The 26,253-nt window shown below is 41.1% G+C and overlaps 2 protein-coding genes across 2 annotated transcripts in view; both read left to right on the forward strand.

The window, feature by feature from the left end:
- Positions 1–5,827: 5,827 nt before the first annotated feature.
- pts (6-pyruvoyltetrahydropterin synthase) lies at positions 5,828–12,283 on the forward strand. Its single transcript, XM_040135613.1, has 6 exons — positions 5,828–5,963; positions 6,988–7,067; positions 7,182–7,204; positions 7,541–7,597; positions 9,395–9,465; positions 9,564–12,283. The coding sequence occupies exons 1-6, from the start codon at positions 5,872–5,874 to the stop codon at positions 9,685–9,687; spliced, it is 447 nt and encodes a 148-aa protein (XP_039991547.1). The 5' UTR covers positions 5,828–5,871; the 3' UTR covers positions 9,688–12,283.
- A 900-nt stretch (positions 12,284–13,183) lies between these two features.
- Positions 13,184–26,253, forward strand: part of LOC120794716 (putative uncharacterized protein MYH16) — a 52,962-nt gene continuing 39,892 nt past the window's right edge. Inside the window, exons 1-2 of the mRNA XM_040135969.1 lie at positions 13,184–13,225; positions 22,508–22,687. Coding sequence (XP_039991903.1) covers positions 13,184–13,225; positions 22,508–22,687 — 222 coding nt within the window. The remainder of the gene's footprint in view (positions 13,226–22,507; positions 22,688–26,253) is intronic.

The following is a 26,253-nucleotide window of genomic DNA, read 5'->3' on the forward strand; positions in this document are numbered from 1 at the left end:
GGTGTTATAAAAGTGCAGGGCATTTACATGTGTGATCAAATGTTCAAAGAGTTACTCAACATCAGGCTGAAAAGCAGTGTAACTCTCCTCTTTGGTTGTTTTCATGGTCACAAATGTGCTCTGTAACCACACCCAACCCAGTGATGGTGTACTGATACACCCTGGACTGCACTTCTACATCACTGCAGCAAAGTGGAAACACTTGTGGTCAACAAAAACAAGATTTTCAGGGAATTTTCTAACCCCTCCCAGACCATTTTTGAACACTTTCATGAAAATTTGCTCTCTGGAGTCCAGATACAGTATGCTGCATGACTAATTTGGGAATGAGTGGATCAAAGTATTTTGGTGCTCTTATCTCTTTGCAGCTTACAAGTAATACATTTTGAGACTATTTTCAACAGAAGGCATTGGTCATGTGTTCAAATGCTTAAACAAACTGTGTTTACACGGTCAAAGGTGGTATAAGTATAGAGTGGTGTTTTTATGGCAAAACAAAAGCTGAGAAGGTCATGATGGACAGTTGGGCATACAAAGTGTTAGAGGCCAGAGGCTGCAGTTTTCATCCCGTCTCCTAAAACAGTCAACGTTGGCTTCTTCTAACCATGACTGCAATCTTTCTAGGTCAAAACCTAGTATCTGGCTGGATCGCCCTTTATCTGTTTGCTTCTCTCCTACTGTCTGTGCTCACATATGCAGTAATTTAATGCAGCTGAATTCCAAACAAAGCTGTTCTCATTTACATGTTTTGCTGTTTCTGTTGTCAGACAATGGAACACGTATGTAACAGTGACTGAAACATGGCCCATTATGACTACATGTTAACCAACAGTCACTTCTGCACTGTTAAAATACTGATTTTATAACTGCGACATCGTCTTACAAAATCCCAGTACACATAAGGTAAAGACAACTGCTGCGCTGTGATTTCGGCTTTATTTACTTGTAAAATTATCTCTTAGGGAGAAAGTTAGAAACTCATTCACGTCTATGTCAAACTGAATTTGACGCATAGAGAGGTGTGCCTGAGGAGCGAAAGCCCAACCTCGCGCTCACGGGGCAATACAGGCGACTGTCCTCAACAGAAAGTAGCTTAGCCATGTCATAAAAGTCACTAGATTTGTTGCTAGGTGATTTTATGAAGAAAAGTCGATAAAGGGGTTCGAAAAGTCTGTAAATATAGCAACAAAGGCTCTGAGTTGGCAACACTATCTGTAAACGCCCCCTGATGACACAATAGAAACTGTTTGCACCAATTCATTTCAAAAGTGAAAACAGGGAATGGGGAAATGGGGAAACTCCAACATTCGGTTGGCCGACCAATGGTATAACGTCAGCACTCATTCACGTGTCATTTGGCTGACCAATGGTATAACTTCATCATGCACTCACTCACTGAGTAAAGGAAAAGGTTCATGCCTCTACTCACCAATAATTATTTTTAATATGTCTGCAAATTGAAAATAATTGGTATTTCTTTTAGGAGATCCGGCTCTTAATTACATTGCTCCCAGCACAAAATCCAATTTGCATCAAATTTTATACAGTGCTTCTTCAGTGGATATATAGCAGCCAGAATCTACAGCATTAGTGTCAGTTCTCTGCTCTCCACATCCCACTAACTTCAGATTGTTCCTTGCAGCTATATTTTTCACATTTTTTTCTATCATAACAATTGATTGTGCTCCACGACCACCACCTTCTTTGCTACAAAGGCCCCCAGTTTTCTGTGAGCGTTGCTCTCCAGACCACGCACACAATACTGAAAACAGTTCTTCCAGAAGCAGCACAATGACAGCTGTAAAAATGGCCTCCTGTTCATTCAAGCAGGGATGTATGTGAGCTGAGACCTGAAACAGCACCAAAAAGAAGAGAGCAGACCCTGCTAAAACAAAGAAATACAGAAGATGCTTTGACATTGTAATAGAACAAACCTACAATATGCCACAAACAGCCCTTTTAAAATAAAACCTAATTGCATTTCTCTTGCTGTTATATACTGTAGAGAATGCTGGTTTACATAAAGTGTTCTTATGTTGGATGTTATTCAACAAAAAAAAAGAATGCATCTATATTTATATAGATAACATGTTATTATGAAATTTGTTATCAGGCTTATTATCAAATTAAATGGTCTAATAAAAGAAATAGAAATGCCTTGTAAATTGTGGTATAGGCAACACTAATAGCCCAATTAAAATAACCTGTATTTTTTGGTAATAGAGGTCTTCAAGCATCTTTTTAGAGGAATATTGAAAAAGAAATAAAGATTATATCGGTTTTTCAGAGGAGTTTGCAGATGCAGATGCAGATTTGCAAAATGACTACGAGAAATGCAAAACGACATCAAAGAGCAATTAAACAACAATAAAAGACTTTTTAAGTGTGGGGGATTTGGTCCTATGTAGGAGGGTTAGGGGCCTTTTACATGTCTGGGCTGGCAGGGGGGCCAATTGTCTCATAATCTGTCCATGGCTGAGGCTGATGACAATGTCAATAGTCGTGCAGCTATGAAACATAGTACTGGACAAATTGGGTTTTTTTGACCTGATGATGGGTAAAATGAATGGCAGTAACAAATTAGATATATATGGAGACACATTCCGAACTAAAAATCTCGGCCTCTAAGTGATGTTATATGAAAAGGTCAGTGGATCACCAAATAATTAGGATTCGTCCTCTGCTGACCCTGAATGTGTGTACCAAATTTCATGGAGATACAATCAATATTTTTTGCTACTGGAGACGTAAGAAAACTAGACTGAGACTTCACGAGGAAGGGAGAGGGTACAATAGCATCAGTAGGCTACTGAACAGTAAGCTGAAACATAGATGCAGCGTTGGTTAGGAGGGACAGGAAGAGCCAAAACTACCAATAACAGAAGGCACAGTGGCCGTCCCTGAAAAATGAATCCACACACAATTCGCCCACAAAACAGCACAATAGTGCAAGATTAAACTTTGCCAAAGAACATGAAAAGAAACCTGATGAATGTTGGCAGCACATTCTTTGGTCCAATGAAACCAAAATAAATTTTTCCGATCAGATGGGATCCAGCATGTTTGGTGTGGACTTGGCCAGGACTACCACGGTGACTGCACAGGGCTGACCGTGAAACATGGACGTGGGAGTGTGTTGAAATGGGGCTGCGTCAGTGCAAACGGTGTAGGGGAGGTGACATTTATAGATGACACTATGAATGCAGGTTTGTACACTGAAGTACTGAATGAAAAGATGACTGCCTGTGCTGTGACTAGAATCCAATAGAAATCTTTAGTGAATCTTAAAGTGGAAGGGAGAGCAACAAAACCCCTCCAGCAAAGAGCAGCTGAAAAGAATCATCTGTGAAGAACAGCAGAACATCTCTCCACAGATTTGTGCCTGACTGGTACCATCCATGCCCAGGATGATCGAGTCTGTCCTCAAAAATAAAGGCCCAACGTACAAAATTTAAACTAAAATAAAAGAATGGAATCTCACTAATGAAGGATGAGCTGACTTTTGTGGCAGTTGGACCATTTTCATTATAGTGGCATTTCCTTGAGTGGGATGTTGTTTCAAGACTAGACAATATGAAAGTGGAGCAGAGAAATTGATACAGACAGGCACAAAGTCATTAGCTGGAGTCTCGTATGTACTGTATCCTCGTGAAGAAACTGTAACCCTAGTAACTGATGGAAGACTCCGTAGATTAAGGTTTTGTATAACTCCAAGTGAAATATCATGGTGTTTTTACAGCTGAAGTGACATTAAAACCAACTCTGAATATCCCCAGTGGCAATTTAAATTAAGTGATTTTTTCATCCACACGTTTTCTATAATGTAACATCTTTCATGTAATGTTAACATGATACTCCATCTCTTTCTTGGAGTACTCTTTTAGATAATGGCCAAATGTTAAAATAGTTATCGCTAAATTGGCATACAGTATCTTTTATTCCAGATCTGATCTATGTTCAGCTTTAGGACTGCACTACATGCCGGTAATGGCTGTTTTTTTTTTTTTTTTTTTTTTCATACAGCTGAACTTCGTGGCTAGAAATTTCTGTGGAAACTAACCCAAATGAGACCACACATTTGGGTTAGTACTCAGTACTTGTTTTATGTACCTGGTGAGACCACACCCAGCCGGGATGTAGACTCACCCAAGTGTGTGAATCCTAAAATGCTGTACTGCAAAGGGTCTGCAGTTTCACTTTTCACTCAGTTTTATTTCTTCAACAGTTCAACAGAAACTGCCTCCACTGAAAATTATTTCCAGTAAGATCTGTGGCTTATCCAGGACACTGTTGTGATTTTTAATAGTTTGAGCACCACAGACAAAACTCTGCTTCCACTCTATTTTACTGGGGTGGTGGCAGAAGTCTCAAACTCTCTGCATGGTTAAAAACTGATCCCAAAGTTGTCTCTCTGTATCTCTCCCTTACACAGAGGCACTGACATCTGCAGCAGAGGCCATTTACCACTAATAAAAATAATATAATAATAATAATAATAATAATAATAATAATAAAAATCCTTAGTAAATTACCCCCATTGTCTTTGCATATTTCCTGCTTTAGTACAAGAAAAATAAATACACACATGGAAAATGATTCAGTGTTTGGCAGAACGGCCTGCGATGACTCTCAGATGATGCCCGTATGACCGTAATTCTATCATGTGACCTCATGGTGTGAGCAACCCATTATGAAAGGTTATTAGTTACACCTGCGTTTTTCCTAATTTGACAAGTCAAAATGTCTGCAGTGTAAAAGTTACATTTCCCAAGCACTGTGCTCGATTACAACGTTGTGGTACATGTACTTTTTCTCATCCATCATGCTGCTGTGCGCTCATACCTCGCTACATTTCGGAGGGAAATATCAGACCCTTTACTCCGCTACGTTAATCTGACAGTTATATGTGCAAGTTACTTTACAGGTTGCAGTTGTCCAAACAAAACATATGGTGATCTTATAAAACACGTTGCGTTGTTCTAAATTAAAATACCCAAAAGCCTGGTTAAAATTAGCTCCACCTGAACCAACAAAACATTCAAATGCCAGTTGGACATTCATGCATCATTAATAATAATGGTCCATTTTGTTGATACTTTTTAGTAAGTGAACATGTACTGCAGTGTTTTTACGGCATGGTACAGTATTTCAGCTTTTAATTAAGCGAACAATCCAAATACTTCCTCCGCCACTGCCCAAATGGCAGTAGATTTGGTGCCGCTGCACCATCTACAGCATTAAAATGTCGTATCTCCTACACGCCTCCCACGCCTTAGTGATTCACCCCTCGAAGGGACCCTTTCATTGGCGCCGTACTTTCCTCGGGCCATGTAAAACGTTACAAGGGAGACTTTCTTCCACCGACCTCAGCAATGGCCGCAGGAGTCACGTCGTATCATCAGGGATTATGCAAATAAGCGGAGAGGGTACTTCTGGTGGTTCGCGCCTGCGCTGTGGGTCGTTACGAGTCATTCGACAGCTACATGTGATACAGAGGAAATTGAACTTGAGAAATGAATCGATTATACTTGCGATAATTAATAATGAGCTTACTGGCAAGGTCATTTGACCAAATGCGTTGGACCGCATCTCCCGTCCTGGAAAACGATGCTGCCATTCTCGTAATACACGGGAAAAGTAGCCTTTAGTGAGGCCATGTTTAATACTATTACTGTGTATCGGGTTTTGTTGTTACCTAAACTCGTCTAGCCTGAGGGGGCCTGTGACATTTGAGTTGTGTTCGCGCCCTGATTTGGGCCAATGGCCGGGCAGCGCGAGTCACGGGGGGGGGGGCTTCGGCAGGAGATTTCCATCCCCTGCGCTTCCGGGCTCTCAGCACGTCACTCCCCGTCCTGCTCTCGGCTCCGGACCATGGCTGAATCCTCTGCGAGCGGCTGCGCTGCTGAGCGGATCGGATACATCACCCGCGTCCAGAGCTTCAGCGCCTGTCACCGCCTCCACAGGTACCCGCCGTCGGCGTTGTGCCGGGACCCGGACCGTTAGAGGTCGGCAGCCGAGCACCCCGTACGTTTAACGCTTGGCTGGATGACTGGTGGAGCTCTACGCAGGATGAAACGACCTGCGGCCACCGGGCAGTGGGGGTTCGCACTCCGCAGTGCGCTGCGGCGGTTTTCAAAATGCGTGTGAAAGACAGAAACAAAGCAGAGAGCCACGGTCCCCGGCATGGAAAAGACACTTTAACCCATCTACAGTACACATAGAGCCTTGTGGGATTTGTAGTTCGCCGTGAGAAGACTCATGCAACAAGCACTGGTGCTGCGTTCACGTGCTGTCGGCCACGTCGTCAAAATATTGATAATATGCATATTATAATACCACTTATTTTAACAATAGTCTCTTGTAGCACAAAATCGCTCTATGTTGCCTGATCTCTGAACTAAAAAAGTAGCCGTTAATAAACTCCTTTTTATGGCCGTAACTAACAAATGTTTTCATCATCGATTCATCTACAATTTTTTCTCAATTAGTCGTTTGATCTATAAAATGTAGGACCATTGGGCCAAATACACACCAAACTTCCCCAGAGCCCAAGGGGACGTCTTCAGGTGTCTTGCTTTTTGGGAACCAACAGTCCACAACCTGAATATACTAATAAAAACAAGTCCTAGAATTTGAGTGGCTAAAAACGGATAATGTTTCAAAATTGAAAAACAACTTTAAATTCGAAGCAATTATCAAAAATAGTTACATGGGAATTTCCTGTTAACAAACCGATTTACCCGCTAATCGTGTCATCTGTAGTCCTTTTTGCTACACGATTTTTTTTTTTTTTTCAGTTTACTAATTTTAACATCAGAGGAATGAGAGTACGTGATGTACCTGAAGGCAGCATGTGTCAACGAAGCCTCGGCACGTTTTCCTCGCCTTGACTTGTAAAATCACGGGACCAGAAAGGTGGATGTAAACAAAAAGACGACTGGTGAAACACGTTTTACCCGCACTCACAGCCCCTCGTGTCTGTTTCAGCATTCACCTGAGTGACGAGGAGAATAAGAAAGTCTACGGAAAGTGCAACAATCCTAATGGTCACGGACACAACTACAAAGGTTTGTCGGGCCCTTTGATTCATCCCTGCTATGTAACACGTTACAGTGTGAAACACTGCACAGCTGCTATTTCCCTGTCTCCCATTCATTCGGTGCTCTCGTTTCTGTCCACAGCGGAGGTTACAGTGCGTGGAAAGGTGACTATCTGACCCCAGGTCATGCTACTGTATTCACAAGTACTTAGTCAAAGATAAGTGGAGTTAGTGTCTGATTTCCGAGGACAGTTGAAGAGGTTTCATCGCTTCATAACCAGCTAGTTTAGCTATCTAGCTACCCAGTCATTTCCCCCCACTCGGTCTGGGTTTCAGTGATCTGAGATGCACTTTACACACAGCTTTGGGTTTTTTAAGGCTGGTTTTGATGTTTTCAGGTTCAGTTCCTTAGATTTGGAAAAAGAAAAAAAAGCCTGTCACACCCTCTCTCTCACACACACAACAACAAATGTTTAACTTTGGTCCTGTGTATGTCCACAGATTGACCGTCTCACCGGCATGGTCATGAACCTGACAGACTTGAAGAAATGCATTGAGGTAAGACTTTTTCCAACAACTCAGTGGGGATTTCATCAAACAGCTTTCAAGCAAGAATTTCGCACAACAAACACTCAATAAGACTTTAAATTCTGTGGCTGAAAAGTGTCCAGCGGTTATCGGAGTGAGAAGCCTGGCATTTTCTTTCGTCACACATCCGTTCAGTAGCATACACTGTTTTCCTCAGAGCAAGGGACCTCAAACATGTATCTTGCTATGTGTCCATCTCATGTCTCCGGCTGCTGGTGAGTTTTTATCGCTCTCATGCCACAAACGACAAGGGCAGCATGATCATTTAAGGTGAATGTAAGGGGACTTATTGGTACACAGGCTTGCTGTCTGCTGCAGTCATGTTGTTTGGAGGTGTCTGGTTAATGGGGGCTGATGCGCTCCACCGCTAAAACCCAACGAGATTCAAGGCAGAAGCTTTGCAGTTTGGTTTGTCAGGCTTTGATGGAACTCTTTGCTAAATCTTTAATACTGTATGTTACATCATATCAAAGCCTAAAAATTAGAAAATGTTCTTCTACATGTACTGTAACTGTGCTGTTCATTTCTATATCAGCCTTGTTGCTATCTACAGCAGTGCTGCTACAATGGGACAGCTCTTTACATTTAAATATACCTAAAGCAAGTATTTTATTTTGGAAGTATTAGCTTCTCTAGATTTCTTACAAAGTTTACACTAAATAGCAAGTGTATGCTTTCACTATGTCAAATTCCCTCCTTCAGTCCCACATTATATCTGTTACATTAAAGCTGCACTCTGCTCCTTAAAGCTGCTCTGATCGGTTATTTGTTTGTAGTTTTTCCTGCTTGGGGACGAAACTCCACAACACGTTTAACATCAGACACAACTATTTCATATAGATAGCCATATCGTATTTATATGGTAACACGTTGGCAAATATTTGCCTAATTACACATTAAGCAGATACAGCTCAGCATAAGTATTTATTTGAAGTCGCGTTTTTGGTGGCCTGATGTGTCTGGCTCTTTAGCTGCTAAATGTACTAGAATGTACACTAGCTAATTGCTAACTGTGTCTGTCTGCCATTTGGTACCATGGGTTTTGTCAGAGTTTTGTTGAGCTGAAAACAGCTGCCTTCTGCTTCTGGAAATAAGTGGTGGGCTGTAAAACCAAAACATTGAGCTGAGAGACAGTAAAATGCTCAGTAGAGCTGAGGGGAACTGCAGAGTTGGTGATACCTCTGTGAGTTTGTCACTACGAGTGACTCCTTTTGCTTTGCAAATAATCATTTGATCCATTGTTTAAATCAAAATATGGATGAAAACAGCTTTAATTTGAGCCTCACTTAATTAATAGATTGCCTTGCTCTATTAATTATCATCTTATTCTGTAGGTAATGGTTGGTAATAGTGAGGAAAGTAAGGAACCTAAGTAAAGAAATAGAAGTAATCGTACTTTAAATTTGTTGTCTGGCCCTATAAGGTTTTTTTTTTTTTTTTTTTTCAATCAAGTTTGTTTGCTTCTGTTTTGTACAGACCGACTCACAGGGAACGTACAACATTTTCAAATATTCTCACTGCTGATCAATGTAAGCTGTACACAGATATCCTCCAGGTGAGCAGTGTTAACAATGCCTGAACACTGACACTTAAAGGCTTTGTGTTTAAGCCTGGAGATGGCTCCCTTCTCTTTGCAGGCTGCTGTCGTACAACACCAAACTATTTTTCCTGCACTTAGTGTTTGTGTGCTGTATTTAAATCCTTATACATCTGCTGTATTTGATGGTTTATTGCAAGTGTTATTCTGAAACTTGTCCTGTCCTGCAGGACGTCATCATGACTCCTCTGGACCATAGAAACCTGGATAAGGACGTCCCTTACTTTGCCAGCGTTGTCAGGTGAATATCCTTCTTAACTGCGTTCGACAGCAGTTTGTATGGATTATATCTGCGTATTTGTTTTCTGATAACTTATTTGTTTTTTTTCTGTCCATCAGCACAACTGAGAACGTGGCTGTTTACATTTGGGACAACATGGTGAAGGTCCTCCCGCCCAACTTGCTCTACGAGATCAAGATTTACGAGACAGATAAGAACGTTGTCATATACCGAGGAGAGTAAACGTCTGAGTGTTGACACAATGTGATGTCTGATTTGGGAGCCCTGGATGTGTACAAGTGCCCTTAATCGCTGCTTGTTTAACTTCACTGTTTGCTCTGTGGACTCCGGTTTGTTAGACTGATACAGGTTTATGAAGGGTGATAAATATTTCAGGCTTGATGTTCATACTCTTGCACTTAATACAGTAGAGATTTTGTATCAAATCCAAACTGATCAGTAAACCTCCTAGAATCTGTAGCCTTTTTAAGGTGGAAACCTTACTTAGACTAGGTAATCCCCCTCCTTTTTGGCTTATGACCCCTTAAAAGCAATGGCTAGTTGCCCCCCCCCCTTAACACATTATACACTGGTCTACAGGTTGAAAGAGCAGTTTGTTTTGAATCATTTTCAAAAGCCCAAAGAAATGCATAGACAAAAATAAATAAATTTTTGGAGCAGAAATATGTTTTTTCTGCCTCCCTATCCTTTTAATCATTTTACAACTCCTCGGTTTTATCTAGTGACCCCCCAGCGGGGTCCTGACCCACATGTTGGAGACCCCTGATTTAGACCTTCACAGGATGCTTAAACTCCCCACTGAAAGCCAAACTACTAATAATTCATACATAAGACATTATACATTTTCCTACATTTTCATTGATATGATTTTTAGTGAATAAGTTCCATTTACTATCACAGTAATTTTACCAATAGAGTATTTCAGCTGTCACTGTAAAGACTGACACTAATTGGCAGTAGCTGTCAATCCCCCCATCATTACACTATGTTTAAAAGGTTGTGTAATTAAAAACCACCCATCAACAAAATATTTTGACTATCTCAGCTCTGAATGATGTTTATCAGAATCAAGTGTTTGAATAGATGTTTACATTCAGATCACTCTGTGGCATTTAGACAAATAGCGACATCTAGTGGTACAAAACTGTACATGTCTCAACTTGTTGCATCAAACCTGAGTGCAAAGCAGTGTTGCAAGTGCTGATGCTCAGTGAAGAAATGCTTTCTTACAATAAAATCAGGTTTTTTTTTTTTTTTTTTTTAAAATGAGTGAGTCAATTACTTTTTCGCCAATTCCAGATCAGTGAATGGATGGTTTTGTTTGTGTGTCAGGTCATTTACACGAACCATCCCTTGTTCTGACACATTAAATGTTACTTCAGTGATTTAGTATCGTGCTTCCATAGAGTCGGGTGGCTCAGAAGAGAGACATTAAAGAAGAGGAGTCAAAAAGGATGCAGCAGAGGCTAGTATATATTGGTTTTTAGTATGTAGGATCAAGCTCCAAAAACACCGGATGCAACATGATGCAATCATTTATTGGACCCAGCCTGCCTGATTAATGCTTACATCTATCAGACTCCTGCTCACAGTGTGTAACACAGGCTTTATGTTTTTCTAGCTGAGGCAACCCTGAAGATTTGTGTGTTTAACTCATTTCATGAACAAAATATAAAAACTGTAAAATCTGGTGTTACTCTTGATGTCAAATACGTGGTGTTATTTTTAAAAGGGTTGGTAAAATTTTGTTGTTTTTTTTTGTTTGTTTTGTTTTTTTTTAAATGTATCCCTTTTGTTTTCATTTATCCAAAATTGTCTGTGTCATTTTTTTTCCAGGCTGAAAAAAAATGATCATAAGCTTCACAAGAGCTGCTAAATGGACCTGAAGGTGATATTGTTTGGTCAAACGTATTGGGGATGTTTAGCCACTAGAGGGCGACCGATTGTTTCTAGATAAACACTACATTTGAGTTTGGGATCCAGGCATTATTGACAACATTGTATACTGGGTCCACAAATTTATGACATAATGAGTCAAGTTAATAAGGTCAGATAAGTATTCTTCTGATGTAGAAATATAGACAAGACAGACAGTGTTTAATTCTTTCTCGACAGACATTTGCTCTTCCAGAGACGTGTTCATATCATTTTCCTTTTGTCCCAACTGTTTCCACACCGTTCTATAGAAACAGATCCATATGATTTATGGAGATAATTCTCACTGCTGTAGCGGATACTTTGTCTTCCAGACATAAGATAACATATGCAATCTGATTCATTGCCCAAGGTTCAGACATGTAACTCTACTGCTGTGTCTTGTGGGGTTTGAAAAACTCCAGTGACAAATCACAATGTAAATACAACTTACCGTGGAGCGTATGATGCATTGCGAGCGGTGTTATTACTGATACGCTGACTTAAGCCGTTTCATAGCCTTACAATAATATGAAATTCTCTTAAATTCCTCGGCCATGCATATTTTGCCATATTGCACTAAATGATATCCCTGGTTCAGGCCCTTAAAGCAATAGTTCGACATTTTGGGAAATACCGCAAACACCAAGACCCTCACGACCTTCACAGCTTTCACTTTGTTTTTCGTGTGGATTAAACGATCCAGATATGTTCATTAGTGAGCTTTACAGATGCTGGTAGGTGGATTTTTGTTACCTTTGGTGCTTTCCAGTCTTTATGCTAAGCTATACTGAATAGCTGCGGGCTGTTATATTTGGACAAGCAGAATAGGGAAATCTGGCGCAGCTTCCCCTACTTCCAGGCTTGTTCATCAGGGTCCCTGGCAATCCCTGATGCAGTTATCAGACAATAAAGCTGTTCTATATACTTCAAGTGTTGCTGGAGTTTTTTCCTCTGTAGCGTCATATTTAACACACAGAGTGGTACTGAGTGTATTTTCGAAAATTTGAGCCTATTCCTTCAACCACACCAGAGACCTTTATCTTTGCTAGATGAGTTGTAGTGTGATCCCTTTAATGCCTTTGTGAATTTAGACCACAACATTTGTGAAATGTCACTGGTAACAAGAGGGGGGGGGGGGTTGTGCCAAAGTTGCAATCTTTATGTCAAGATTCAGCTGCCAACTCCAACCTTTAATTAATCAAATTCCATAAACATGTGTCACGCACAGGCAGACAACCTGCCATAAACAAGCCGGAGCAAGACCGAGGGAGCAGAGATAACCTCTTGTAACTCTGATTCCAGATCAGAATCAGCCCTTTTTTTTCATGATCTCTTCCTCGGATTCCATCAAAGGTTAGCTGATCCCAGATCTGCACCCCAAGCCAGCTATGTAGACAGACTTCTTACAGTAGCGGCTAGATACACAACAAATCAACCTCTATAATTACGCACTGATATAAGGCAGCTGGATTACTGCAATTAACAGGTAAAAGCCAGTGATTATCCTGCTGCTTCGTGGAAAAGTACTTTTCACTGCACCTGATGTTTCTGAATCAAGTTTGCTTTTATGTTCTAACAAGGGCAACTCAGTGCTTTACTATTTTGTGTATTTAGCCAACAGCAAGGCAGATGTGTCCGATTACACCCCCTAACTGTCTTGGAAAATGTAACCACAGATATAACTGTATCTCAAAGAAGCACATTCTTACTGTATGTTTGCTCGAGCTACGATTTATGGGTTTACATATTTTTTTTTGGTTAAGGTGATGGATTCACAGTAGTCCTGTTTGTGGCTGCCCGAATGGCCATGGGACGACTTCCCGTCTGCATCATCGCTACGAGAGTAGGTGGCTCCTCTGAAACATGGCACTCTGCCAGAGTAAATCCATGTCATAGATAAGCTCTACAAGAACGCTAAGGGTGCATCACAGCAGTTAAATCTGAAAAGCTCTCACCGAAACAAGTGCTCTGTGGAAGAGTTTGGAAAGAATGGCTTGACTGATCTTAGCTCTTCCGTTCGGTGATTAGTTGTTAGGGAAGGTAGGGGTCGGTTTGGAAAAAGAAGCCTGGGAAACTGTCAGCACTTTTTCCATGCCCCTCTTTAAGCACACCTTTTTTTCCGGTGCTGACACTCATGCTGTTAAAATAGAAGGTGAGAGTGTGTAGTCGTAGTGTCTAGGCCAAGATGAGTGGGAACGAAAGATCTTATAATCACAGGAAATGTTCTGAGAATGACAAGTCTGATAAAAGCAGAATTTGCATGATAGAGAAACAAAAGAATGAGCTTAAAGAGGCTAAAAGGCTCCTTAGAGCTGCAGAGTTAGGTGACAATTTACATCATTCCTACTATAAAATATTGATTAGTGCAGCTCTAACCCTTCAAACATCTCAGGCTCAATAATATAGCGAATGCCCAATAACAGCGAAATTTTGGGCAGGTCTGACATTGCCTGCATGCACATGTTGCGAATTTAGAAAATAAAAGTCATACACATCAATGTGATTGGGCCGTTTTTATTTGCGTTTCGAAAAAATGGCTTTTGAGCCTTGGTAGATTTTTTTTTGGTGTTATTCAACCTTTCCCACTACAAGGCGATGTCCCTCTAAGGGTTAAAGTCGTCTGATCAGAGCTACAAGTTGATGAAAGCTGAGGCGAACTGCAGAGTTGGTTAATTCTCTGCGAGGTCATCACTAGAAGTGACCCCTTTCACATCACACTTAGTCATTTGAGCCATCGCTAATATAAAAGTACTGATGAGTTCAGCTTGAAATAGAAGGTGAGGGCATTTAGTTGTCAAATCTGTGAAAGAAATGTCTTAGAGTCATAGGAAATGCTCGGAGATTCCTTGATTTTATTGGAACTAACTAAACTGGAAATCTCTTTTTAAATTGAAATCTAACAATGGGAGGTGCGGCACTGCTTGGTTAGAGTCCATACTGTATACTCTACTGTACAGAATAGATTGACTTTGACATACAGTGCGTTTTTCATGAAAACAGGGTCAAATTCTTGAGCTCTGCACACATGCTGACATCCGCTCGACTTGGCGCTCTGCGAAACACAAGCCAGAAACCGACTGTCATCTGATCCCCTGTCAGACAATAAGCCTGTAAAAATCCCCCGTTTCCACTGCCAGCCTGATTAAAATCTTAGATGACCTGTTCCCTCCATACCTCCAAGATGAAACAAGATAAATTACCCTCTGCTGTCATTTTCCCTCTGTTGCAAGGTAAATATATCATTTTATGCATGAGTTCCTCCTGCCTGCAGCCAGTGGAGGCCAGAGATCTTAAGTGAGGAGATGACTAACTGACACATTGACGCATGCCGGCAGAGAGGCAGGGAACGGCAGGGGTTAAAAATTAAGAGCAGCTCATTATTTGAGGAATCCTTTGTGAGACCTATTAATTCCACATGAATAATTTGATTTCACAGGGTTTAACAAAACACTGCCTCAGCAGATTTTGTCTGGTTGTGCAACTCGCACAACTCGGTTGTTACATGGTGTTTTTATGCTGTAGAGCTGATAAATTTCTGTAGAGCCACTCTGGTCATTGAAACACGCTAACTGAATAGTAATATTTATTAAAGGTTTCATTCTTGCTCTTTCCTCATGAGCATAGCTTGTATGGTATATCCTTTGAAGCTGTTTTAGGTTCATTCCAGAATAAGACTCGTTTCCACGCTGTAAAAAACGTTCCAACTCAAAACCTTTTATCCTAAAACAGCGTTCAAAAAAACAAAAAGGAAAAAACTTGCCGATAATACTGAAGTACTTTTATTTAAAAAATTTTAATGCAAAACTTTCACTCTTAATATAAGTTTTTATACTGTGGGTACAGTCTAACCTAATTTACATTTTAGGTAATGATTATATGTTTCCCCATTTTATAACATTTTGTATAACACAAGGCAGCCAGAATGCAAGAATGCAAAAGCTTTTATTTTTCTCTCTCTTTCTTTTTAAAACTATGAATAGAAGGTAGCAGTCAATTTTAATTTACATCCAAATAAATTTTTGTCTTTCTGGATATCCTGATGTTTTTTTATGAATCATGTTTGACATACACCCATTCAGCCACAACATAAAACATAAAACCAGGTACCGCTTTAGTGTTGTGGTTGAGTGGTGTATATATACGTGTATATATTAGCCCGCATTTTTGCTCGCTTTGGGGTGTTTGGGCTGCACAGGAATGTACTTTTTTAAGATGAGGTGTATGTGTGTGTGTGTGTGTGTGTGTGTGTGTGTGTGTGTGTGTGTGTGTATTTGTTGGTGGTCGCATATTGATCTCCTGAAGGCTGGCAGTTTGTCTCCCTGTGTTGTACTTCTGTCAGAGGGTGGTGTGGCTTTAGGCAGGAGGGAGGAGAAGTGTGTGTATACATGTGTGTAGGTGTGTGTGTGTGTGTGTGTGTGTGTGTGTGTGTGTGTGTGTGTGTGTGTGTGTGTGTGTGTGTGTGTGTGTGTGTGTGTGTGTGTGTGTGTGTGTGACTGTTCAAGCTCGTTCCTGTTTTCTTTTTGCTCGTCACCTCCCTCTCTGCCTCCCTCCTACTCGTCTTAGGGTCAGGTAGCAGGCGTAACACACTTTCACACACACTTAGACACCCACTGTCTCTCTCTGTCTCTCTCTCTCTCGCTCTCTCTCTCTCTCTCTGACACACACGCGCACACACACACACACACACACACACACTCCCACAGCCTCAAGACAGCACACACACATGCACATGCTTCAATTCCTCCCCAGAGCCTGCTTGGGTGAAGACAGCATGGGCGGCTGTGAGCTGTGAGGATGGAGAAGAGAGTGTGTGTGATCCAGACTGACTTCCACCAGTACAGACCCAACATCTCTCTGCACAGCAGACCCCTGGCACATGTAAGAAACCTGCCTCTTGTCCTCTCACCTTTTTCTTTTTTCCTCCCTTATTTCTTCCACTGGGTTTCTGTCCCTCACTCCTCGCCTTTCTCTTTTTCCATCTTTATTCTTTAGCACTGTCTATGTGCTTTCTGTCTAAATCCCTCTCCTTCATTCTCTGAGTCTGGTTTGTGTCTGTCACAGTGTTCTCCAGCATGTTGCATTACGTTAGCAGGACCGAGGGCTCCTCCTCACTACAGGCCCACACCTCTGTAAAAGAGGAGCTGTTCGTTCAACAGGGGGCGTCAGAGTGTACAGGATCATGTGTGTGTGATTACTGTATGAGCTTATGACATACAGCATGTGCATTTGACATTTTTTTTTTTTTTCAGTTTTTTGTGTTTCTGGGTAAGTACAGCTTTTATAGTTCCAGCTGTTAGCAAACCAGTTTTAAAGAGTTGCATACACAAGCCTCTGTTTTCTCTCTCTCACACCAACTCATATATACACACATATTGGCGAAGAATGCAAGCACAGACCAGCATTGGTCAGGCTGAAAACACTAAAGCAGCAGCTAGCAAACAGATTTGAGGCAAAGTTGAGAGGAAGAACTACATCCATGTAGGTAACAAAGGCAAAAACACAAACAAAGGTTTAAACCAGACATAGATAGTAGAGTTAGACGGTATACTAGGCCATGTACTTACCTTAAAATTAAGATTTGTCATTTGTTTAGCACATATTATGCTAAACTAAGATGTTGAACATGGTACACATTATACCTGCTAAACATTAGCGTGTTAGCATTGTCAGTCTGAGCATGTTGAAAGTGCCAACATTTGTGTCACAGTGTACAGCTGTAGACTCTTAGTCCTCATTAAATTTTCCTTGGACGATTTGTTATTGTCTTTTGTTTTTCTTCAGTAAGGTTACTGCGGATAAATGTCAGGTTGTCAGGTTCAATAACTCATGTTTCACTGGAGATTGTCCCAAGGACCTTGAAATACTGTTTGAGATTGAGGGCAAAAGTTCGTTCTTGACGTTGGGAATAGTAGTTTGACAAAAAAAGAAATAAATCTTTACTGAAAGTCCACTTACTTATATATTAAATGTTAGGATTTTTATTCCAAACATTACAAGAATTAAGTGTTTCTTAATGATTCATATTATCATTACTAAATGATAATACAGAACTAAACCAACCCCTGGACCTCCTGAGACTTTTATAGCTTGTTAATGCAGCTGCAGTTAATGCAGTGGTTCCCAAGCAGGGGTCCTCTCAAGGCGTCGCTAGAGGAATCTGTGAGGTCCCGACATGATCCCTGGGTTGGGAAACGAGACAAAACCAAATTCTTTCCCACAAATCTTTTTTTTAGCCTTTTTCTTTCATCTTTACTTCTTCTTTTTTTTTTAAACAAACAGATTAATTTCACATCTTAGGACTTTTAAAATGATTCAAAACAAACAATCTGAGAAGGGAAAATGAGTATTAGAGTCACAAGCCAAACAGGTTGGGAACCAGTTTGAAAATAACCTCCATTGTAATACCTCTTATCCTTAATGCGCGTCAAATATCCAATGACAAACCACTGCAAGCTTCTGAGCGCTGCTGGAGATGGCCTGTTTGCTTGCTATCAGTCTGTTTTGTGATATATGAAGTGTGACGTTGACCGCCTTCCCTCCGCTGCAGACCATGATGGCTCTTTCAGTAGATGAATGCTGGTCTGATCTCTTGTTCTCGTCTCCCTCTGTATTCTCGCACCCGCACACATATGTAGCACATACACGCATATACACAGCTAGGTCAGCCAACAAAGACCTGAAAAGCTGTGTGGGCTTCTCCTTTGATGATGCTACATGTGGGTCATCATTACACTTGTATGTTTTCGGGGGTCTAAGAGAATATTTGCATCTTTGTGTGTGTTTCATCTCATAATAAATTTGAAAGGTGCTAAATTAAAAGGAATTGTGGTGATTTACCGATAATACTGTGTTCAGGTCTTTTCAGTGGAACAGAACTACAGGTGATGTTGTCTATAATCTACCGGTACTGTGGTCCAACTATGTCAGGTATTTCAATCAGCTCTATCAGGACAATTACTGGCATTGACGAGAACAGAAACCCTCCACTGTGTTTATAATATCAACAGTTATCTCTTCAGTGTAATTACCTGACAACAATCACATAATTGATATGATTTATAAGCTGGTATTAATTTACCTGACCTGCAGCCAGTCGACCACAGGAGTATAAGAGAGCTGGGAGGTGCTTCAGTGATCAAAGGCTGGCTGTGCGTTCCTCCGTGACCTGGATCCGGGGTTCAGCCAGAGGCCAGGCTTCACCCTGCGGTCCATTCACCTGGGAGCAGTTTGGACTTTTTAGTTTTGCAGCACTAACGCTGCTCCTCTACTCAAATGCAGAACGGTAACTGAACAGAAATAGAAACACAGTGTGATGAACACAAAGTACCCAAAGCCAGGTCTAGAGAGCCAGGATCAGTCAAGTGGAGAGCCGCGGGGTCAGCAGTTTCAGTCCTCAGTTCTGACCCCGCAGCTACACTCCGAGCTGTGTCACAAATAGGCAAGAAAAGTAAGAGCCGCTGTTTACACCAGCAGATGCAGATGTGCTAATGTATGCCATCTACAGGCATGGAAAATCGTCATTTCTGCAAGTCCGACACTTGTGCGTTTCTTCTTCCACAGCAGCTCTGGCTCTGAAAATGCTGAGTAAAAGTACAATCTGCAAACACTTTACTGGTGGTAAGCTTTGAAGCAGGCTCCAGACTTTGCATACTTTGTTGTATGAGTGTGCTTTCTTTGTTCAAAAGCACTTTGGCATCTTACTGGTTTGAGTAATTTGAACATTGACTGGGATAATGTACACTGGGCTTGAGGCTACAGCCAGTAGCATCTGAACCACCTGCAGGTGTGACTAGGAGTTGAGATCGTGAACAGCTGTTCAAATAAAAGAAAGGAATGGAGATCATGGGATTAATATCCCAGTTACCTCCTCTCTGACCAGGAATGTCAAGAGTCAGAGGAAGAGGCTGTTACTTGGGAAACTGCTGCATTGGCTAGAAGTATATAAGAAGAGCCATATTTTTAAACACAGAAGAGACGTTTTTTACAGAACTTTGAATCAGATGGACGGCTTTGCTGGGATGTGAAGTGTGTGTCTGTTTTCGCTCTGCAGGTTTGATCAGACAAAAATCTCTAAGCTTCAAGTCAAAACACGACAGCTTTGCTGAAGTGCAACTCGTATTCATCATTCAAAAAGGGATTGAGCGGCAACAAAGAGAGCATTTCATTTCTGCATTCTCAACCACAGCACTGGCTTAAGAGGTTGAGCCCTGTGATCATGCTAAAGGTGAACCATTGATGTGTCACATTCATCTTCCACTGCTTTTCTGGCATCAGTGTGCAGATTGTTGTTCAGTGCGAAAGGAAATCCTGCACTGACAGGTAAATATATTGTGTGCTTAAACTGACTGTAGGCAAAGGAAGTTCAGGTTTGTCAGCAGGCAGATTCTCATGGCAGTTAAAACACACTTGTCCAAAACCTTATTTGGACAACAAGGCAATTGCCGACGCACACTTAAGAAAGATGATACCCACATTTCCCTGTTTAATTTCCCTGCTGACAAACCGTATGGTCAGGTTTGAGCGGTAAACTCACTTTCAGGGTTCAGAGAGCTGAGCTAATGACAGTTCTTTTCCAATGGCACAGATACCGGCACTCAAGCAGCAACAGGTTTCTGTGTGTGTGTGTGTGTGTGTGTGTGTGTGTGTGTGTGTGTGTTCTGCCTGTCTTTCTAAAACAGAGCTTTCCCTTTTAAAACCTCTTCTTCCTCTTCAGATCTCGCTGTGGAAAATCAGCTCATCTGTTTTTCCAGGGAAGAAAACTACACTTTGTTCTTTTGTGCTTTGCGGATGTAAAGCCAAAATTACTTGTAGAATCTTGTTAGGTGTGGAGAGAAAATAAAAGAAGACTGATTGACTGTGGCAAGGAGTGTAAACGGATGCAGTGGACAACTGCTCTCTGCAAGATGCATTAGTTGCTTTGGATAGTGTATTTAGGTCAAGGTTGTTTGCTGTGTAAAATGCAGTGTATAAGGGTGTTTATGGCTTACAAGGCCTTGTAATGTAAATAATTCAGTGCAGACCCTGCTGATGTCACTGTTTATATGTAAATGACATTATTCTTCCTAATCAGTACTTTAACACTCATTTTTATGCCAAGTACACACTTTTTTATGGCCATTGTTCCACTCCGACCCAGGCTCTTCCTCCTCCAGCGCAACCATCAGGTTGAATTCTGTGGTTTTGCGTTGATTGCCCTAAGTAAAGCCTCACAGAGCTGCTGGAATGGCTATAGACTTAGACTTAGCTTAAATGCAGACCAAGCTCATGCTACTCTCCACATATCGCTGTGTGTCTGACTGTCCCGTCATTACAGCTTTAAACGATACCCATTACCACTACTGGTGAGTCATACAAACACTTTTATTTTTGGCTTGAAAGCAGATTTTCATCTAAGATTCATATTCAGCATCAAATTCCAAAAAAATAAAGATCAAACTAGGCTCTCAGTACATTATTACAGCTTCATTAACTAATTTTTTTTATACCACTATCACTAAACTGCTAAATTAAACCACTATCAGCCATTTTGGATATTATGATGGGGAGACTGGGCAGAATGTTCAGATGTTGAGCGGAATTCCTCTGTATGAGTCGAGGTTTGGTTAATGTCACAGTGTGTACAGAACGTTACTCTGTTTACATCAGTCTTAGAGCTTGACAGACATCTGTTTAGCCTGTGAGTCTGGTTCGATGTGGTCTGGTAGACTGGTGAGGTGCTGGTGATAGGGAGTATAGACCATTCAGACCAGTTCTCCCCTGCAGTAAAGTGCAGCCCCACATACCAACAACTTTTTTACATTGCGGTCTGCCTCTGATCAACTAAACACTGCTGGCTGACCTGAACCTTTGATATTTGGCCTCTGTACCATGTAGTGATCGGGCTGGGGTGAAAGAGTCTTTGCAGTTCATAGTGTTTGCTTTCACTGGTTTGAGGTACCAGAGTGGTGGAGGTAGAGCTGTTTAAGGAATGTTAAAAAGTGCTCTAAGTGGTTTTGATTTTAGAAAACAACAAATCAAATGGACTTTCAGACTGTCATGGATGATTGTATAAAGGGCCTTTGCCTCTCTCTTGTCTGTCCTTTTTGGCAAGCCATAGTCATCTGGTGCCGGAATAAAGTTTACAGTATAATAAACCATAATGTAAAACTATTCACCCAGTCTTTACATTAGCTCTACCTGGAGTGTTGCAACAGATGACTGAAAATGATCAGAGTTCTATTAGGAGTCTACTTTGTAGCCATTTTGCAGTAAGATACTTATTGAATAACCATAAGCTACAGTATTTGCCATGACCGCGATGATGTTTCCTTAACCTTAACCCAACGGTCTTAATTGCCTAAACTTAACAAGAAGATCATTGGGCTTTTGGATTTTCGCCCGTCTGATGGGGGTGCCAGATCAGGAAAACACTCTTATTGGCTCGCTGCGGAATTCACTGACATAAACCCCCTCTTGTTGGATTGTGGAGTCAGCAAGTTTATCAAGATTGTGATCTTTTGAGAAGCACTACCACTACTACAAAAGCCCCACCAGCACTAGATATAGGGTTACCAGTAATTTCATAAATAATTTGTCATTGATTATATTTATAGTTATATTGCTGTGCCGGATGTTGCAGCCTTAAAAATGTTGTTCACCTTTGTCTTCTTCTTGGCCTGGCCGAATTTGGCAAATTTCTTCAAAGTCAGTGCAGAAAGAAACAAAAATTAGTATTCCTTTATGACTCCAGAGCACTGAGCAGCAATGCAGCAGCCGTGGAAGAAAATTTTTATATTGTTCTAGGGAAAGAAGGCCAGCAGGAGGGCAGTCTGGAGAGAGGGGAGGAAACGTGGGCACATGTGCGTGTATTCATACATGCATGTGCATGTCTTTTAGAGAGCAAAGCTCTTTGACAGAGTGTTGGTGTGTGTGCGCCTGTGTGTTTGTGTGCGTGTGTGTGTGTGTGTGTTTTAGATGTGGATGGAGGAAAGAGGGGAGAGAGAGGGGGTACAGTGCAGACTTCAGACAGAAGTGAACAAAAGTGAGAGAGACTCAGTCAGAGAGCCAACCATCCAAGCTGAAATATCAGGCTTTCTGTATTCGTGTGTTTGAATTTTTGTATGCGTGTGTGTGAGTGTGGCTCCAGGTCGGGTCTCTGTCGTTGCAGCAGCACATTCATACACAGGAGGCAGGGATGAGGGAGAGAGAGGAGCTGAGGAGAGCCATAGAGCAGAGTGACCGACTCCTCTCCAAGGTCCGGGAGCTGGAGGAGCAGAACACTCAGCTCAGCAAAGAAAAGAATGAGGTGGCCACTAAATACCGAGCTGTAAGTCTGCTGATCTGCTCTGCTCCATCTTTCCTTCTCTTTTCTCATTTTTTCCCTTTAAAAAAGTCTTCCTGTTTTGTTTGACTCACTTGATACTTTAGAACTCACAGGATTCTGAAGTATTGTGATTAAGTCTGAATTTCTGCTCAATAAGGGATTTTGAACGTGGTCATTATACCAACCCCGGGTGGATGAAATTAAGTGGATAATGATACCCTAGCCAAGGGAATAGAGAGATGCAGCCACTAGGGCAGTCACTGTGTTTGAGCTTGTTTAAATGCTGTGGGTTTTTTTCTGCTGTGTTGACCATTTTCCAGCTGATCGTTTTATTGAGAGACCAAGTACAGAGTGTGTTTTGCACTCGGGCTGCTGTCATAGTGCTGTGAGGCACTATGACAGCTGCTGTTTCCTGCCCTGAGGCGCACTGTATGACTGATTGGTTTACTGCAAGGCGCAATGTGTGAGTGGCACATCCCCTTCTGCTGGGAGGAGGTGTTACCACAAGTTTTATTGTGAGAAATACCCACCCGCATTTCTGTTTAGAAGTTTTCAGTCCATAAATACAGTCCCTTTAATTTGCTTGCTGAAAAGATCAAAGTTTGAGTCTGCTACAGATTTTTGAAAACAATTGCAAACACTACTGTTTTATAAATTATGATGATGACTTAAAGTTGCAATAACCAATATGTGTATATGAACAACAGACCAAATGACTAGTTGTAATATGAAAGGAGTTGCTCGTGTTGACCAACTTACAAAGATTTATCACCCAACTCTGCAGTTTGCCACAGTTCTACTGAGCGTTTCAGTATCTTTGAGCTCATTTCCTCTGCCAAGGAGGTGATGTGATCTGGCTGTTTGTTTGTTTGTTTGCCTGTCAGCAGGAGTTTACTAAATACTGAACCAATTTGCACTGAAGTTGGTGGAGGGATGGGGCGTGGGCCAGGGAGAAACCCCATTAAATTTTGGTTCAGATCTGGATCATTTACTATGAGCCTGGTGTATGTTGTTTGACATTGGCCTTGGAGGAGTTTTCTACTTGCTGTTTTGTTTTTATGGCCCACAGCTTTACTGTTGTGATTCACTCTCACTACTCTCATCGACCTCATTTCAGTGTTTTACATTGAAAAAAGTTTGGTAAACCCACTGTACACTATCTGCCCATCAACACACAGCAGACAGACAAAGTTAGCAACCAGCCAGTGACTAGTGTAGCATCTAGCAGCTTAAGAGCCAAATAATTTCCTCAGGAGTTGGTGGAGATCAAAACAGATCTAAAGGGAGAGTGAATATTGAACTTAGATTTGCCCGTTGTCCACAGACACACTTCCAAATTACTGCTAATGTTGGTCTGTGTCTGCGAGATGTGTTAATACAAAACTGTTTGCTAACACATTTGCCAAAACTCAATGCTGTTCTTGGGATTGGGTACCACAGACAGGGTAGGAAAGTCCGAATGCACTGAGAGAACTAAAATTAGCATTGTTGGTTTTATTCTTGACAAAAAGAAAAATACATTTAACAAAATAATCAAAGCACAAAAGTCCACTTTTGTGGGAGCTTTGGGAGCTTTCAGCTGCATCTCATTATCTTCATATAGCAAATGGAGATGGCTCAGGTGTCCTCACGTGACCTAAGTGTGAACATTAGGTCACGTGATGACAAACTCACGATCAAAGTTCTACAAGCTAGCTCTGCAAGCTAATATATGGACTTTCAATCTTAGATTATTTTATTACATACTGCTAAAGGTCAAGAATGAAGTTTCATGCTCAGAGAAACACATAGAATACTGCCAGCCTTACCTTTTGCCTTACCTTAAAACCAGACACCGATCAGCCACAACATTAAATCCAGATACTGGATTTAATGTTGTAGCTGATCCGTGTATATAGATATGACCATCTAACCACACATACGAGAAAAGACTTCTTACAGAAATGGAATTATTGCATGAATATATACACTCCTATCTAATAGCCTTATTTGTCTGTTCTCAGAGCTGAGCATCCAAGCCTTTCGCTAAATGAAAACAGGTAAATCCGTTTTTCTTAAATTATGTTGTTTGGTATATACACCTTACTACCCCTTGGAAGTGAAGAATTATCTCAATTGTCTCATTTTCCGAAAGTGAGTGTGTGGGACAGGGAATCTGTCCTGCAGGCAGAGGATTTGGTATGGCAGTGTGGAGCGGCACTGCCGTTGCCAATGTTTGTGGAGCACACTCCAGGGTTGCCTGTGGGATTTGGTCATTACTGGTGCTAAGTGCCTTAGCAGACTCTTCAGTCGACTTCGATGGAACACATAATAAACCGCCTCAAGGAGTTGGACTGCAGCTCTTGTCACTCTGTATTTTACTGCCGTCCGGATATGACAAATTCATGTGTCACTGTTGATCTTTGTTTGTGTGTACCTTTGAATACGGTGACCTTTAGCAGGCATCATCTGCAAAGTCAGTTTGGTAGATAACTTACAATTAATGATCATCCCATTACTGTCAGAAAACCCCTAACTTATGCTTTTTCCTTAGTCGTAAAACAAGTCAGCCTAAAAAGTGGGTTAGAGTGGGTTTAAGATCACTGCAACTCTGATTCTCCTCTTCAACTAACATTCTTCCAGATACATCTTTTATACAGTCTTTAATTTCAATGAAAGTAAAGTGTTTGGTCTATAACCCCTCATTCCCTTTTTATTACTCTTTTACAGAAGAAAATAACTCTTTTATCGAAATCACCAGGTGTACTCTGGCTCCAACTGTGTCTTTTCTTCACTGCTTAGATTAGCCAACCATGTATAATGAAGTTAATCTGTGGAGGAGACAGATCAACCAGCATAATTCATACTTTGGAGCCCTTCTGATTTGACTACAGTCAGAAATGTGACCCCTTGTCAGAGCTATTTAGTGCTGCTGCTGCCTGTATGAAGCTTTCCAGTTTTCCAGGGGAAGTTTGTCCCCATCCTCATTATCCCCATCGTTTGGTGAGACTGGAGGGACACTTCACACATCTGTCATCAGGGGTATGTTGAATTCCTGCTTCTCAATCAACCTTAATGCACCACGGCCCTGTAAGGTCTGAACATCTGACATACTTTTGAATTACTTATTTTAAATGCTTAAAAACTATGTTCTTCAAAAAAGAGAGAACATTTTCTACTTATTAATCTCAGTCTCTGACTGATATTAAATTTTTTGTACTAAACAACTGGTGTTAAGTTTATACTTTTCTAGTTCACTGGAAGGTTTCTAGAGGGCCAGGTTATAATCTACCAGAACTAGGTTGTAAAACATGCTGTTAGGACCACGTCAGGAATCAAAAGTGTTTATAGTTGAGCTGAACAGCCACACTCAAAAAGGCGGCCGTCATAGAGAGAGAGGAGACACAATATCGTTTAAAACTGGGATAAAGGCACACATTTTTAGACAGTCTTTTAAGGAAGACATTATTGGTGTTGCATTAATTCTTTCAAATGAAAAGTGCCCCAAATAGTTGTGCAACAAATGAAAAAACAGACCTAGATTTCAAAACCAGCTTAATTTCTCATCTCTGCACACCTGGTCAATTACA

This window comes from Xiphias gladius, chromosome 9, assembly GCF_016859285.1.
Source record: "Xiphias gladius isolate SHS-SW01 ecotype Sanya breed wild chromosome 9, ASM1685928v1, whole genome shotgun sequence".
NCBI classification, from domain to species: domain Eukaryota; kingdom Metazoa; phylum Chordata; class Actinopteri; order Istiophoriformes; family Xiphiidae; genus Xiphias; species Xiphias gladius.

What these genes read in the sequence shown, in the direction of transcription:
- pts (XM_040135613.1), top strand. Translation starts at nt 5,872, where the DNA reads ATGGCTGAATCCTCTGCGAGCGGCTGCGCTGCTGAGCGGATCGGATAC. An exon ending in GCCTGTCACCGCCTCCACAG is followed by an intron (nt 5,964 to 6,987) that starts GTACCCGCCGTC and finishes TGTCTGTTTCAG; the next exon opens with CATTCACCTGAGTGACGAGG. An exon ending in ACTTGAAGAAATGCATTGAG is followed by an intron (nt 7,598 to 9,394) that starts GTAAGACTTTTT and finishes CCTGTCCTGCAG; the next exon opens with GACGTCATCATGACTCCTCT.